Source organism: Ochotona curzoniae, unplaced genomic scaffold (assembly GCF_017591425.1).
Source record: "Ochotona curzoniae isolate NIBS_2020 unplaced genomic scaffold, NIBS_Ocur_1.0 scaffold_3835, whole genome shotgun sequence".
NCBI classification, from domain to species: Eukaryota; Metazoa; Chordata; class Mammalia; order Lagomorpha; family Ochotonidae; genus Ochotona; species Ochotona curzoniae.
In genome coordinates, this window is record NW_024467114.1 from 6,084,748 (window position 1) to 6,100,521 (window position 15,774).

General features: G+C 41.2%; 1 protein-coding gene across 1 annotated transcript in view; it reads right to left on the bottom strand.

Moving 5' to 3' along the window:
* ABCB1 (ATP binding cassette subfamily B member 1) overlaps positions 1–15,774 on the bottom strand; it is a 69,503-nt gene that overhangs the window by 41,085 nt on the left and 12,644 nt on the right. Inside the window, exons 5-8 of the mRNA XM_040964862.1 lie at positions 10,545–10,596; positions 7,884–8,075; positions 7,235–7,406; positions 1,517–1,641 (exon numbers count right to left, since the gene is read on the bottom strand). Of these exons, the coding sequence (XP_040820796.1) occupies positions 1,517–1,641; positions 7,235–7,406; positions 7,884–8,075; positions 10,545–10,596 (541 nt within the window). The remainder of the gene's footprint in view (positions 1–1,516; positions 1,642–7,234; positions 7,407–7,883; positions 8,076–10,544; positions 10,597–15,774) is intronic.

Genomic DNA, 15,774 nt, shown 5'->3' on the forward strand with positions numbered 1-15,774 from the left:
GGGACAGAGTCCAGTGTGATGGTTCAATTGGATAATTCTTGCCTTGCAAGCACCAGGATCCCATATGGGCACTGGTCCATGCCCAGGCTGGTCTACTTCCCATCCAGTCCCTGTTATGGCCTGGAAAAACAGTGCAGGACAGTTGAAAGCCTTGGGACCCTGCACCCACATGGGAGACCTAGAAGAAGATCCAGGCTCCTGGTTTAGTTCTGCCCGTTGTGGCCACTTAGGGAGTGAACCAGTGGATGAAAAATCTTTCCCTTTGTATCTCCATCTTTCTGTAAATCTGCCTTTCCAGTAAAAATTAAAGAAAAAAAGTTGAGATAAAGCTATATTTTTTTAAAATAGAAAATTATTTTCTTCAATTAATTCACAGATTTTCCAATCCTTTTTTTTTTTTTTACATTTCATTTAATTTTTCCCCTTTTATTTTCATGCTCTTTTAAAGGCAGAGACAAAGATCTTTCAGCCACTGCTCCCCAAACGCCTCCAATAGTTGGGGAAATAGCAGCCTGGAACTCAATTCATTTCTCCCAGGTGGGTGGCAGAGACTCAAGTATTTGAGCCAACCTCTTCTACCTCACAGTGTGCATATTAACAGGAAGCTAGAACCACAAGTGGAGTAGGACTTGATGACAGAAGACACATGCTTCCCAATATCTCAAACACAGCACCAACTGCCCATTCTCACACCACTTGTTTTCATTAACTTTTGCCTCTCTATGGATATATAGATATAGATATATAGATATGCATAATTTTTATATATGTACAAAGTAGGTCTTTTTTCTAACTCCTCAGTTTTAATATGTAGGTCAGTAATTATCAGTTTTCAGCTCTTCTTCTAGATGTTCTGGTTTCAATGGACCAGAACTCATTTTTAATGGAAAATGCGCCAGTTTGCTCAGCAATCAATAGATTTAATGCATGGTATAAATTTCAATAAATTACAACCTACACTCTCAGAAATCCAAATACAAGGGGAGAGATACAAGAATAATTTTAAACACACACAATAAAAAAATCTGCACATTTGTATAATTGTGCTTTTTGGTCTTATTATTATCCTCCAAATCACTAAACATATCTCAAAGAAATAGGAGTACAAGATAAAAAATGAGCCACAGGTGATAATGTTCCCCAGAGATCTCACACAAAATACACAATCAATCTTAGAGAATCAACACATAATTTAACATGTGCATACGTGTGCATACACATGCACATAGGGTCGGAGATGGTACATGATTCAGACTTAGGGCATTACTTTTATATTATTGTCCATGCAGAAAATTCCAGAAAATCCTTAGAATTAAGAGATACAGACAAAGAATTCAAGTCGAACTTCAACTTCTCCAGGATATTGGTTATGGAATATAATTAATTCATAACCACTGAAGTATTTAAGGAAACAAATGTATTGAGAAACCCCTAATAATTAACATTGTCAAGGCAAAGGGCATACAAGGCAACATGGAAGTTAACATTTCCATCAAGTTAATAAAGAAACTCAAACCTTTCAAGTTCTTTTTCTTGTCCTCCAAATGCAATTACAGTTCTAATTGCTGCTAAGACTTCTTCAGCCACGGCTCCTGCTTTTGCATATGCTAAGAGTTCTTTATCAGTAAATGAAGACAGTATCTGTTTAAAAATGCAATTTCAGACACAAGTATTTTTAATGTTAATTTTATCCTCTATAAAGGAAACCTAAGTATATACACAAATGTTCCCTGTACATTAATGCATTTATAGAACAAAGTCTCTTATTTGTCTTTGGTCATCATGTTCTATGTTTTAGTAGCATTATACATATTTCAAAAAATTTTTGCCTAAAAATAAACATTTCATTTCCATTTTCTGTAAACTTTTTTGAAGTATTCTCATACATTAATGTTGTAAGTCATCCCAAACTCCACATTGAAATTAAGTATAAATTTTATTTTCCTACTGAAAGATTGCAGGGAGCCTTCCAAACAAATATAATTCAGCTAACTTCTGGAAGATGTGAAATTTTAGGGAAAAAAAGGTGTATGCTACACTATAGTCATAAGCTCACACAGAAAACAGGCATCTTAGCAAAAAAAATATATATATATATATGATATGCACTCAACCGAGTAAGTGCTAATGATGCTTAAAGTGGGAGATAAGAAGAATGTGGGGGACTCAGCACTATGTGGTGATAGGACTTAAAGGTCCCAACACCAGGGATAGCAAAGAGCTTCCCCTACAGGTGCACCTGGGTGAAATCCCACTCTCAGGTCCCAGAGAGGGACCTCTTGTGGATGCCCTTTGATTCTTTGTTTCCTGCCAGAGATCAGGTTCACGCTCCTCAACAGCACTTGAAGTGGTTATCACTTCCCCTGTTTTACAGTTGAAGAAATGGAAGCAAGAGGAGGCTCGGTATTAAGTAGACTTCTAGGAGTCAAGACTGAGTCCCTGTAGCTTCAGAGCCTGACCTGACAGTCAAAGGGGTGAAATTTCCTAAACCCAGCCACTGAAAAGTGCACTGGACTTTAAGCTGGATCAACTGGGATGGGACAAGAGAACCTGAGCTGGGAAACTAAGAAAAAATTACATACATCTGGCCTAGACTGGCAGTCTGAGTAAACAATATTGCATGCAATAAGTAATTTGCAGGCATTATGGACTCATCTATATGCAATTCAGTCCATTTCTTCTTGGCATAACAAACTCAGCTGTTTTTATCTGTTGCCTGAATATCAAAGATAAATAAGGAATTGTGATGGATACAAGAATAGGTGCATGAAGGGAAATAAACACTTAATAACTCTGCCTCCTTTTTTCTTGCTATCCTCAAAATCACAAGCAGAACATGCAGATTCTTCATCAAGTGTTTTTATTTTTCAAGATTATCATGCCTGTTACAGAAGAAAACTCTCGAATCTAATCTCAAAGCCAAGAAAAGCCAACTTCCAAAGTTCTTCCAGTATAAAACAGAATGACACTTCCATTGTTACAATTATCCACATAAACTACATGAAATGTCAATGACCCATGCTTTCCAAATGCTGATGGTTTTGCAATAAAGCTAACCCATGTCTGAGTCAACAAAATGTACTGTTTCTATATGCTAGAAGCTACCTCACAGAGGCAAGTTTGTTTTAATCAAAGTAATCTACTCATAAGTAATACTTTAGGTCATCATGTTTATCCCATTTCTCGACATAGGTTTATTATTTTGTTATTAATTAATAAACGCTTTATCTATTGAACTTAAAAGCATTGTCTTTTATACAACCATATAAATTAAAACACAACCTCCTACATTCCTTATCCAATGCCTCCCAACAGCTATATCTTAAAAACTACTGAACAAGAGCCTCATGAGGAATTTAAGCCTGTTGTAACTCATCATGTCACTCAAATTTCTCAGATCCCCATGCACTGATGTATGCTTAGCAACAATATCACCTGTGTAGATTCACAAGGCCATTGCCATAATTAGGAGGCAGAACAGCCAGCAGCTCTGTGCAGGGGCCCTCGGTCCACGTCTCAGATTCAACAGCCACCTGAGTGTCTCCATCACCTGTTTTCAATCTGCTGCTGTGAATTGCTTCGTCCTCGGAATGTGTGCAGTCACTGGAATAAGGCCTTTCAGTATTCGACTTTTCCTCACAGGGTAACTCTGAAACTCCTCCATGCTGTGGCACCTTTCAGCAGCTCCTTTTCTCTGATTGGCAAGCATTTGTGGCCCACATGTGATGTGATCTGTTCCCACTAATCTGTCAAAGGTGATCTGGACTGTCTCCATCAGAGGGCTGCTATGAATCAGGCTGCTGTTAAATTCTCCCACGCAGGCTAAGTCAACATAATTTTCTTTCTTCCTAGATACTCGGCCATGAGCGCCGTTGCTTGGTTATACAGTGATTGCATGTTGAGTTTTCTAACTCCCTCCAGAGTGGCATAGTCACTTTACGTTCCCTCCAGCCATCTACAAGTAATTCAGTTTCCTGCACTGTGTCCAGCATGTGTTGTCTCATGATTTTTAAGCTTAGCCATCCTGACAGATGTGTAGTGACAAACACTGCGTGTTCACTTGCATTTCACTGACAGCTAGCCATGCTGAGCAAAATTCACATGCTTACTTGCCATCTGTAGGTCTTCCACAAATGTCTATGACGTCTGCCTATCCTCCATGGATTGCATGTTTCTTCACTGCTGTGCTTTGAAAGGTCTTTATATGCTCTAGATAGAAATTCCTTGCCAGATACATGCTTTGCTATTGTTTATTCCTAGTTTTTCCCCTTTCATAATTGATTTTCACAAAGCGAAAGTTTCATTTATGCTGACTATCTTACCATATCAATATATCCTTTGGTTGTTTTTTTTTAAGTATATCAGGCCAACATTCTGAGGCAGAGGTTATGGCATCGCATGCACTGTTGCAGCCCATATCAGAGCACTTGCAGCTCTGGCTATTTCACTTCTAATCCAGCTCCCTGGTGATGCATCTGAGATGGTCCAAGTGCTTGGGCTCCTGCCACCCACATCGGAGACCCAGGCCCCTTTAGCCTGGACCAAGACAAACACTGCAGCCCTTTGGACAATGAACTAGCAGATGAACGATTTTCTCTTTCAGTGTTGCAAATAAAAATGAACTTCAAAAAAATTACCTAATGTCTTTATGAATGTGTGTTCATAGTTTGCCCTTTTTTTTTTAAAAAAAAAAGTCAAGTTGTAAACTTTTAAAACAAATTAAAAATGAAGTTCTCAAAAATCTCAACTTGATCAGATATTAAAAAATTTTTTAAAGCTTTAATGGTATATGGAGAAAAATAATGCCTTTTTAAAAAGCTTGTTTGTCACTACCAAAATGCTTGTTTTTAACCAAATAAACTAAAACCCCATTCTGTATAAATAACTCAGGTAGTTCTAGTCACATGTTCAACAGGGGTCTTCATTAAGAGTTTTTTCATGCTGTGTTGCTAAAGTTTCACACTCATATCTCCTTCTTGTATCACTAAAGCTCTGCCTTGCTTGGCCTCGGGAGCAGGTGAGCCCTCTGCTGCTGCCATCTCATAGCAAGGGTCTCCTGAGCATCTGCAGAGTACCTGGAGTGGCAGCAGGACCAGCCCTGAGGATGCTGCTAACCTGGGGTCTCATCTTTATTGCTTGTCTTTCCTATTCTGTTCACAGCTGTCTCCCCAGGAAGCCTCTTGAAGAACTGTTGTCTTTAACCCCATGTGTATCTGCCTCCTGCTTCATCTTTGTTCCCTCTGGTTGCCAGTGCTCTGCACTGCTTTCAGACACAAAAGGGTTTGGAACACTGAGGCTGGCTCCCCACAGGGTGTACACACGTAGTAACTTGGGAAGCTCCACCTGCAGCATGGCCTGCCCTTCTGGAGCACTCTCAGATTCCTGCCAAGTGCCCCCATTCCCACTACTCTGGCAACCCCATAATGGACACGGACTGTACATTTCCTGCCTTCAGCACCAGGGCCTGTAATGGGTCCTGTCCCCCTGTGCCCTTTCTCCTTGAGCAACATCAACCCCCCGTCTCTCTACACTGTGAAGTGACTTTGAGGACAACTAGCATATATGCCATCCTAGCAGTCATGTACACAAATACATCTTCCATGATGTCAATCAGTCCTGTGGATTAAGTCACATTTTTTCCTATACTGAATCATTGCACTGTTCCCAAACCCTTTTTGTGACAACTTTCTGTCTCCATAGGCAGGCACTGCCCAAATGGGGCTGCTTCCCACACTGTCTGTAGGTCTTGACCTCATTGTTCACATCTCAGGGATGACGATGGGGCAGGCTGTGAGGCTATGGCTCCTGCCAGACTACAACAGTAAGGAAGCTGTTGACAGCCGAGGCACTACCCAGGGCTATGTCGGTGTCTTCCTTCTGTTCCTACTGCCCATCAAACACAGCTTTCCTTTTAAGACGCTTCCCAAAACCAGCCCACGTTTCTATTCTAACATGGTTGACAATCACAGAATTTGAGATTTCTCAACATCAACATTATAGCAGTGTAGGGATTAAAACTTAGGTCTCCAGCAATTAGGAATCCCTTTCACTAAATAAGTAGTATCTGAAGCAACCTATAATTAATTATTTAAAGACTTGATTATGGTCCAATTTCCTAAGTTTGCTAGCACGGACACTGATATGCTTGATAGTTTTTCCACCAACACCGATGTGAAGAGCTCACACCTAACTTGCTTAATATACTAGTACACAGAAAAATCAATTAACAGCTCAAAGCTTTTGCTAAATATTTAAGCTATCCGATAACCATCAGGAACTTCATTTCAATTTTGTGTGACTCCAAGGAACAAATTAACAGAGTCACTGGAACTTCAGTTTGCTCCTCTGTGATATGAGATCATACTTCTGCTTCAGGATCCCAATCCTATATATCTGCCTGACAGCAGACATTCAATATTTTGTTTGCAAAAACAAAATAATATCTATCTTCCAGGGTAACATCTCTAAAACTTTTGAACACTAACACCTTAACTTACTCAATGTTAGGCTTGGTCTTTGCTGGTTTTCCATCTTTTTTGCTACACAAACCTGCAGCAGCTTCTCCAAACGATGCTGATCTCAACAAAACCTATTTATGGGGCCAATCTCTCCACCAGTCCTACTCTCACACCAAATCTCCTGGACCATCTTGAAGGGAAAGTCAGCTACATGAAATCACTTCAAGTGTGTGTATTGAGTGGGAAAGACCATCCAACTACCCCACCTTTCTTACTGAGATGGACAACTGGAGGCTAAGTATTTACATACATAAGGAACCAGAAAGAATGTATTATCTTAAAATGGTTTTACAACAATGGACTTAAATCTAAGTAACATAGAGCCATTAACAATGCGGACAAAACTGTAAAATCAATTTGTAAATTAAGAAAAAAAATCCGCTAATATCAAACCTGTTCACTGCAAGACCTACATGTGCCTTTCATGGGACTTAAATCTCTTCTTGCTAAGTGAAAAGGCAATGAGTTCAGCATGCATTTTATGAAGGCAGAGAATGAGATGTTAAAACTAATCCTTTCTTTCTCATCATTTCCTGGATAATCAGATGGCCAAGAAAAGCTTCGAGTCCTGGCAATGGCTGCACTCAATATGCCTAGCTCTGTTTTGCCCTGGTGATCTTGAACAAAACATTTGAATCTAGGTTATTTAGCAAGTGATAATATCATCCTTCCATTGGGGGTCGAGGGAAGACAATTTAATCACCAGTTTCACTTACCTTTGCCCAGATAGCAGCTGACAGTCCAAGAACAGGACTGATGGCCAAAATCACCAGCGTTAGCTTCCAACCACGTGTAAATCCTACTATGAAACCGATTAAAAACGTTGCCACAGACTGAAAGAATATTCCGATTTTGTCACCAATCCCTTCATTGATTTTGGAAACATCACTGAAAGATCAGAGGGTGGAGTTAGAAACGCATTTCAGAATTGTGAATCTTTCTCCTGATTCTAGTTTTGGTTGGGGTATGCAGCACACTAGTTGGTAAGTAGGCTTTCTGTCTTATCTGGCAGGTTATAAGTTCCTAGTAGGGTATCTGTTATTCACAACAGGATTCTGATCTACACAGCTCCAGCAACTTGACACAGCATGCTAAGAAAGCATTCCACTCAGAAATTCCAAATTGCTTATACCTGACTGCAAACATTCGGAGGATTTCTAGATTCTGCAGGTCCAACCTTCATTCAGTGCTAGCCATACAGGTCCCCTCATGCCTCACCAGGGCAGCAGCAACAAGATAGCTCAGAAGGAATTTAGCACCACAACAATTTCTGAGTGACATTACACTAATTTTTCCTAATTATGTGGTGACACAGATTTCATTTTTAAAGAAATAAGACCATTAAATGTAAAATGAAGCACTTACTCTGTGAGCCTGGTGTTCAACTCTCCAACATCATGCACGTCGAACCAACCTATCTCCTGTCGCATGATAGCATGAAAAAACTGCTTTCTGATTTTATTTATTTGTCTTCCAGCTGCCAGTCCCCAAAATGAAATCTGAATGTAAGCAGCAATAAGCACACCAGCTCCAATCCCAGTGTAGTAGTAGGCGTATCTAAAAGACAATAGCAGCACTGCATACATTCCAGCTTCTGGTCCAGGCACACTTCCCAAACAGACCACTCATTCTCAATTTTTCAGTCATCTGTATATATCACCATCCTTAAGATATCACAGGGTAGGTGATAAGCAGCGGAATGGGTAAGAATCATTTCTGCTTCAGCTCAAACTCCATCTCTTCACTCAATTGTCTTGTGATTGTAGTCAAGCTGCCTCCCCTTTCTGAGCATCATTTTCTATGGCAAAATGAAGAAAAGAATACTAAGGAGTAATAATGAAATACACCCAGGCCAGGATCTGGCACAGAGTCAGCTCTAGGTGGGGTACTGTGGCATCCTGCCACCAGGGGAGGTCTACGACTGCCTTCCCACCTACCTTGGTTGCATCCACACCAGCTGTAAAGCACTGTGGGATGGTTTCTGTTCACCAGTAATTGGGAACAGTCTGTTAGTAAGCAGAATCCAAAAAGGAAATAGTCTACTGGCCTTGTGAGTTGTCAACAGAGTTTCTATGTTAGACAACTAAAAGAGCAATTTTTATATCATCTGCGAAAGTGGCCATCATGAGCTGCCATAAAATGTTAGACCTTCCAGTGTAAATTCCTGTAACAATAAAGGACAAATGCAACTCCTAAAATCAAACCTGTCAGCACCTAAAAATGTTGAGTTCATGCTTTCTAGCTGAATTCCCATATTAAAAAAGCAAGAACTTTAAGAAATATTTATTCATGTAAAAAGCAGACTTAAGAGAGAGAGGGGATGAGACACACAGAGACAGAGGCAGAGAGAGATCCTCCATCCACTGATTAACTCCCCAGCTGACTGCAACAGCCAGGCGGGGGCAGGCAGAAGTCAGGAGGAGGAGCTTCCCCATGGTCTCCCAGGTGAATGCAGGGGTCCAAGCAGTTGGGTCATCCTTTGCTGCTTTTTTAGCAGTGAGCTGGGTCAGAAGGGGAGTAGCAGAGACACAAACAGGTGCACTTGTGGGATCCTGGCTGCACAGATATAGCTTCACCCACCACACCACAATGCCATCCCTGAAAACAAGAGCTCCTATGCTTTCCTAGACAATTTTTAAATTAAAGGTAAACCTTTTAAAATAAAATACAGGATTCTAGCATTTTCAAAGTTCCACTACTTGCTATTTTCAAAGGAAAATGTGTGCATGAACTGGGCAGAAACTATAACATAGCTAAGTAATAAGCAGTGTCTCTGATGCTACAGTTATCTGGTGCTCCACACATCAGGAATCTTGATAAACAGGGCTTTTCCCAAGCCACACTTTGTAATATGCAGCATATTTATCTTAAGAGATGTAATTGGAAAACTAAGCTTTGGATAATAGGTAACTCACTAAGTATCACCCAAATGTTACAGATAGAGGAAGACATAGTTAAAAGGGAACCCCACTTAACATGTGTAATTTGTGCTCTGAGAACCAGTAATTCCCAACCATCAGTGTGTGCTGACTCGAAGTACATCTACATAGGCGCACTTATATGATGATTACAAGCCTTTTCTTCCATTCTCTAAAACATTTTTTAAAAATGCCTTTTCACAGGTATATCTCAAAGTATCTTCTCTTCCAAGTGCCTCCGTTTTCTTCAACTCTGTCAGACCAGGTATGGGACAGTGCAGGGCCATTATGCTCTCACTCACCAACTCCTACCTTTCAGCACTAGTTACATGTTGTTGTGGGGAGAGCTACAATACACGTACATCATTAACAAAAGCTCCCAATGGGGGTTAAATTAAAATGACTATATTTATTTTCGATGTTTTATTTCATTGTTCAAAATTAGGTACTGGGGAGGGCATTTGGCAGTGATGAACACATACCCTGGGATGCCTGCCACTTATCAGCGAGCCTACAATCAGGTCCCAGCTCAGCTCCTGACGCAGCCTGCTGCCAGGGCATACTCTGGGAGGTAGCAGCAATGGTTCAGGTCCCTGCCATCTGTGTGGGAGACCCGGATTAAGTTCCCAGCTCCCACTGCATTCTGACTCCAGCCCCTGGCTGTTGCAGGTATTTGGGAAGTGAATGAACAGATGGAAGATCTTTGTGTCTTTTTCCCTGCCTTGCAAACACAATGAAAATAAATTAAAAATGTAAAAGAAAGCTGATCTTGCTTTCATGTCTGAAAATATCTAAGAAACAAGCTAATAATTACAAAGCCATGGAAAAGTACCTGTAATTCAATGACATTTTCCCATTCACTACAAACTCCTCCACTTCCTCCACTTTGGGTGCTGTGTATTTGCCAAGCATACTTAAGATTTAGGCTTACCCTTGACTTCAGCCCATTGTATACAGTGAATTTTTTCCTTAAAAAAGTCCTATAATGTATCCTTCTGAAAGACAAACTAGCTAAGTTCTACAATACTTATGCATAATTTTATACACTGTTGTACTAGACTGTTAGAGAAAAGCTTAGCCAAGATAAGTTAAAAAAAAGTTTAATTACCTGGTCATGTTTTTCTCCAGCTCTGCATAGATTTCAGACATGCTGATGTTGGCTAGAATGAACACACACCATTTATACCTCTCAGAGACAAATTCATAACAAAGAATTTCATTCATGCTCAGTATAAGACAGCTCCAACTAACTTAACTTTGATTTTGTGTATGCAGCTTGGCATCCATTCCAACATCTGCTTGCATACACAATGAACTTAAGGAAGCTAGATGTAAGAGGAAACCCACACTTAGTAAACACCAATCTGTTAGAGGGTTACTTGTGTCCTCATTGGAATTATGTCACAGGATATTGCTCTTCTGGCATCCCTGTCCCGATGTATATAAACAAACAAAAATATAAACATGTATGAATGTATATATATATATACACACACACATATACAGAAACTATAAAGCAAGCTCTCTGAATATACGTATATATGTATGTGTGCATATATATTTATTTATATATATTTGTGCATACTTGACACTAATACCTGTTTAAAATCTTACCTGGATCCCATAAAATCCATTTTCAATTTATTAAAGTATCAATTACAATGAGCTACATAATAAACCCCAGTAAACTCATCCTGATTATCAGAAAAGTAACATTATTGGACAAAATACATTATAAAAGTCCTTCAAAAATTACCCTTCCATATACAAATAACAACTGCTCAATATTTTCTTTGTGTGTGTTTTCAGACTTTCTTTTATGTATGCATAGATATATACAAGTGTATATATCTATATACTTATTTTTTAATCACAATCTCTACACAGTGGTTAATTTTCCATGTTAGTATTAGCACATTTGTTTGAGTGCAACTATTTTTTCAGTGTTACATATCTTACAGTTATTTCTAATATCTTATTATTAGCATTAAACCTAATCACACACATAAAGAGTGCTTCAAAAAGCAAATGGAGGTGAGAGTGTGTTCGTGATAGTTCAATACTGCTTGGGACACCTGTACTGAACACTACAACGTCTGCTTTGAATCCTGGCTTCTCTGCTTTCAGTCCAGCTTCCTGTGAATACACACCTTGACAGCAGCAGCAGATGGCTCAAACAACGGGGTCCCTAACAACCACATGGGAGATCTAAATTGAGTTCCATGTTCAGGGCTTCAGCCGGGCTCAAAATTGGCTGTTGTGAACATCTGAGAAATACCCAGCAGATGAAATTTGGGGGCATGTGTGTATATATGTATGCTCCCTTTTCATTTTTTGATAAGTTTTTTTTAAAGATTTATTTTTATTACAAAATCAGATATATAGAGAGGAGGAGAGAGAAGATCTTCCGTGCGATGATTCACTCCCCAACTGAGCGCATTGACCGGTACTTTGCCAATCCAGAGCCAGGAGCCAGGAACCAGGAACTTTCTCCAGATCTCCCACACGGGTGCAGGGCCCCAAGACTTTGGGCCATCCTCGACTGCTTTCCCAGGCCACAAGAAGGGAGCTGAATGGGAAGTGGGGCTGCCGGGATTAGAACCGGTGCCCATATGGGATCCCAGTATGTTCAAGGCGAGGACCTTGCCGGGCCCAGGCTTGCTTTTCAAATACTGAAAACAAGCGAAGCTCAAAAAAAACTCAAAATGTTTTTAAATTTATGACAAATGTAACTTTTAAATGCTTGTTTTGATTTAAAAATAGCATAGCTTTTTAATAAGTCATTTTCCACAAATGTTTGTGAAGAGCCCTCCTGTGTCAGATATGCATGTATACTAACTATTTTACAAGGTGAATGATCACAGGTCTGTGGGATCAATAGGGAGGCACACTGTATTTCAGTGTGCAGTCATGTTTCAATATAAGAGGGCTGGGCTCCATAAATCTAACCTTGACAGGTATGGAAAAGGAGAACAAATGTGCCTTTCACAACAGTGAACAATATAGGGCCTGGCAAGGTAGCCTAGTGGCTACATTCCTCACCTTGCACGCGCTGGGATCCCATATGGGCACCGGCTCTAATCCCAGCAGTCCCGCTTCCCATCTAGCTCTCTGCTTGTGGCCTGGGAAAGCAGTCAAGGAAGGCCCAAGGCCTTGGAACCCTGCACCCATGTGGGAGACCTAGAAGAGGTTCCAGGCTCCTGGTTTCAGATCGGCGTAGCTTCAGCTGTTGTGGCTTCTTGGGGGAATGAATCACCAGATAGGAGATCTTTCCTGTTTGTCTCTCCTTCTCTCTGTATATCTGACTTTCCAATAAAAATAAAATAAATCTTTAAGAACAGTGAACAATATGGACAAAAGTCTATGGTAGGATTGGCATGATTATGGATGTGGAGATGAACAGATGGCAAGAAGGGCAGTCTGGGTCCTGCAAATACGGGGTATGAAAACCAACTGGTTTTCAGCAAGGATATAAATAACTGTATGGTCTGGGAAGATTTAACCATCAGCAATGTATACAATTAACTGGATTAGGGTAAGGCTATAGACCTGAGCTGCTGCAAATCCACAGGGATGAGGGTCTACGTGAGAAGAAAAAAGAAGAAACCAAGTCATAAGGTTCATAGAGGGAAGTTACAGGACTTAGCAACCGAGGTGATAAAGGACATAAAAAGCAGTCAAGAACTCAGGCCCAAGTATGTGAAGAATGGTGGCATCATGGTGGGAAGTAAGAAGTCAGCCCAGGGAGCTGGTCTGGTCAGATTACAGGAGATTATTAGTGCATAATAATAAAGTTCAGTTTGTAGTGCCTGCGGCAATTCATTGAAGATGCCCAGCAAGTTTGGGGACTATGGCTGTCCAGTTCTGCGGAGAATTCCCCCTTAAAGACCGAGGAGTCACTCCCTAGAAATCACAGCTAAACTGGAGGACTGGAGGGACAGGCAGGTGTGCCAGAAAGGAGAAAACAGAATACTTGAAGCACATTGAGAAACAAAGCAGAAAGCAAGAAAGACATGCAGTCACAGCAAAGCAGTTAAGGATTCCTCCCGCTATACACACACACACACACACACACACATACACACACATACACACACACACACACACACACACACACACACACACACACACACACACACACGGATACTGACTTACCTGGTAAAGGAACTGTTTTTTTCCAAACCAGTTTTAGAAAACTCTCTCAATATGGATTTCTTCCCTATCTAGCCTAAAATTCCACCTGCACTCCCAGAATGGCCTCAGCCTGCTGCTTCAACAGCCTCAGTGACTCTCAAATCTGTATCTAGAGCCATTCAAATGCTCTCCTGCCTCATGGTGAGGGCTTAGCTTCAGGAGCCTATTATCTCCTGCCTCTGGTACAACAAGGATATCCTCACTGGCCTTTCACCTACAATCAGGTATTCATACTGTCCCAGATTTTATCTTTGCAATCCTAGTGCTTCCATTTATGATCCTCAATGACCAAGCACCGCACAAAGGGAGAAGTCCAAGATTCACCCATGTCACACACGAGGCCCTTTGCAATTCTGCCACCATGCAAGTGACAGGACATTTTTGAAATAGTAACCAATTGTTCACCAGATAACCTTCCTCATTCCCATATCATTCTCCTCATTCCAGCAGTCAGTGCACTATGCAATCTCCCTGCTACCATATGGGGAGGGGGGCTTGTTTTTGTGTTCCTTAAGCTGATGCCCGCAGGTGCTGGAAAAGGAACTGAGTTTGATAAAATACTCTCGACTTTCAGGAGAGTCAGTTCCACCCTTTAGGACTAACAAATACCTTCTGTATGCTGAGAAAAAGGGGTATGGGTGAGGAGTCGGCACAATGGCTCAACTGGCTAATCCTCAACCTGCAAATGTTGACATCCCATATGAGTGCTGATTTGTGTCCCAGGCTGCTCCACTTCCAATCCAGTGCTCTGCATATGGCCTGGAAACGCTGCAGACAGTCCACAGCTTTGGGACCCTGCACCCACATGGGAGACCTGAAGGAAGTTCTTGACTCCAGGCTTTGGACTGGTGCAACTCCAGCTGTTGCAGCCATTTGGGAAGTAAGCTAGAGGACAGCAGATCTTTCTGTCTCCTCTTTTCTCTATAAATCTGCCTTTCAAATAAAAATGGATAAATCTTAAAGAAAAAAAGGCATGGGTGAGAATGGATAGCAGCATGGGCTGTCTTTTCCTATTGGAGTAGAATGGTTGAAGAGAAATGACTAAAGACTACACAGTGAGTTTAGGGGTGACCGCAAGACAGCTTCCCAGAGAAACAGAAGAGCAGAATTGTCCCAAAGCTTCTTAAAGAAGGGAATGAGAACACTCTACAGATGCAGGCATGAAAGGGGATGCTGACCCACACTTGGCAGCCACAGTAGTCTGGGAATGTGTTAGCCTCCCAGACACATCCATGGAAAGGAAAGGGTAAGCCTGAAATAAGTGGGATGCAGCTTCTGCCACACTAGCTGAAGAGGAACTCAGAAATGAAATGACACCGTTCTATAAGACAAAAACAATGTCTCTGCACACTGAAGTCTGTGTAGCTTTCCAGTGTTGCTCATGCACTCCTGCAACTCATCTCTCCAGGGGCCCCATCTGCATGGATTCCTGACTCTAAGCACATGGAGGCCTCTTTGCTATTTCTAAGTATTCTACTGGCTTTCTTTCTGTAAGACTTTACCCATTCTGATTTACCTGGAAAGACCTATAGAGAATTTTTCCCCCAGAAAGTCCTCCTCCATGAGTGAACTTGTGTTTTACTCTGTTTCCAGCATCTGTGACTCACCTGGTTCCAGGCTTCACTGGGAAATGCACCTGATCCAATCACCCAAGTCCAGGCTAGAGCAGGAAGCCTGACTGCTGTAGCTGTCTCCTCCTCCTACCCCCACCACAGTGAGCTCCAGCAAAGCGGGAGTATGTCTTGTTGATCTTTGTGTCCCCAGTGTCAGTTCACCTGCTGGAAGCCAGACTGTCCCACAGATTTGCTGGGAGTTCCACAGAACCACTACCCAGGCCAAACCATTTATTAAACATTCTATCCAATTATTCCCCTGTTTTGCCTGTAAGTTCTCACAAATGATGAAATTAAAACCGACAGAGTAGAGTGTTCTGCCTGGTAAGGACAGCCTTTTCTACAGCCAGCAAGACTTCAAAGAGGCATGTTACTAATGCTTGAGCACCCACAGCATGTGGGGCCCCAGCACGGTACATTTTTATCAGACCCACAAACCTAAGAAGACTTAGTAATTTTACCCACTTAGCATTTGGGAAAGGTATGAATTAAAAACAAGTGGCATGGACACACTGGTGATTTCATAACAGA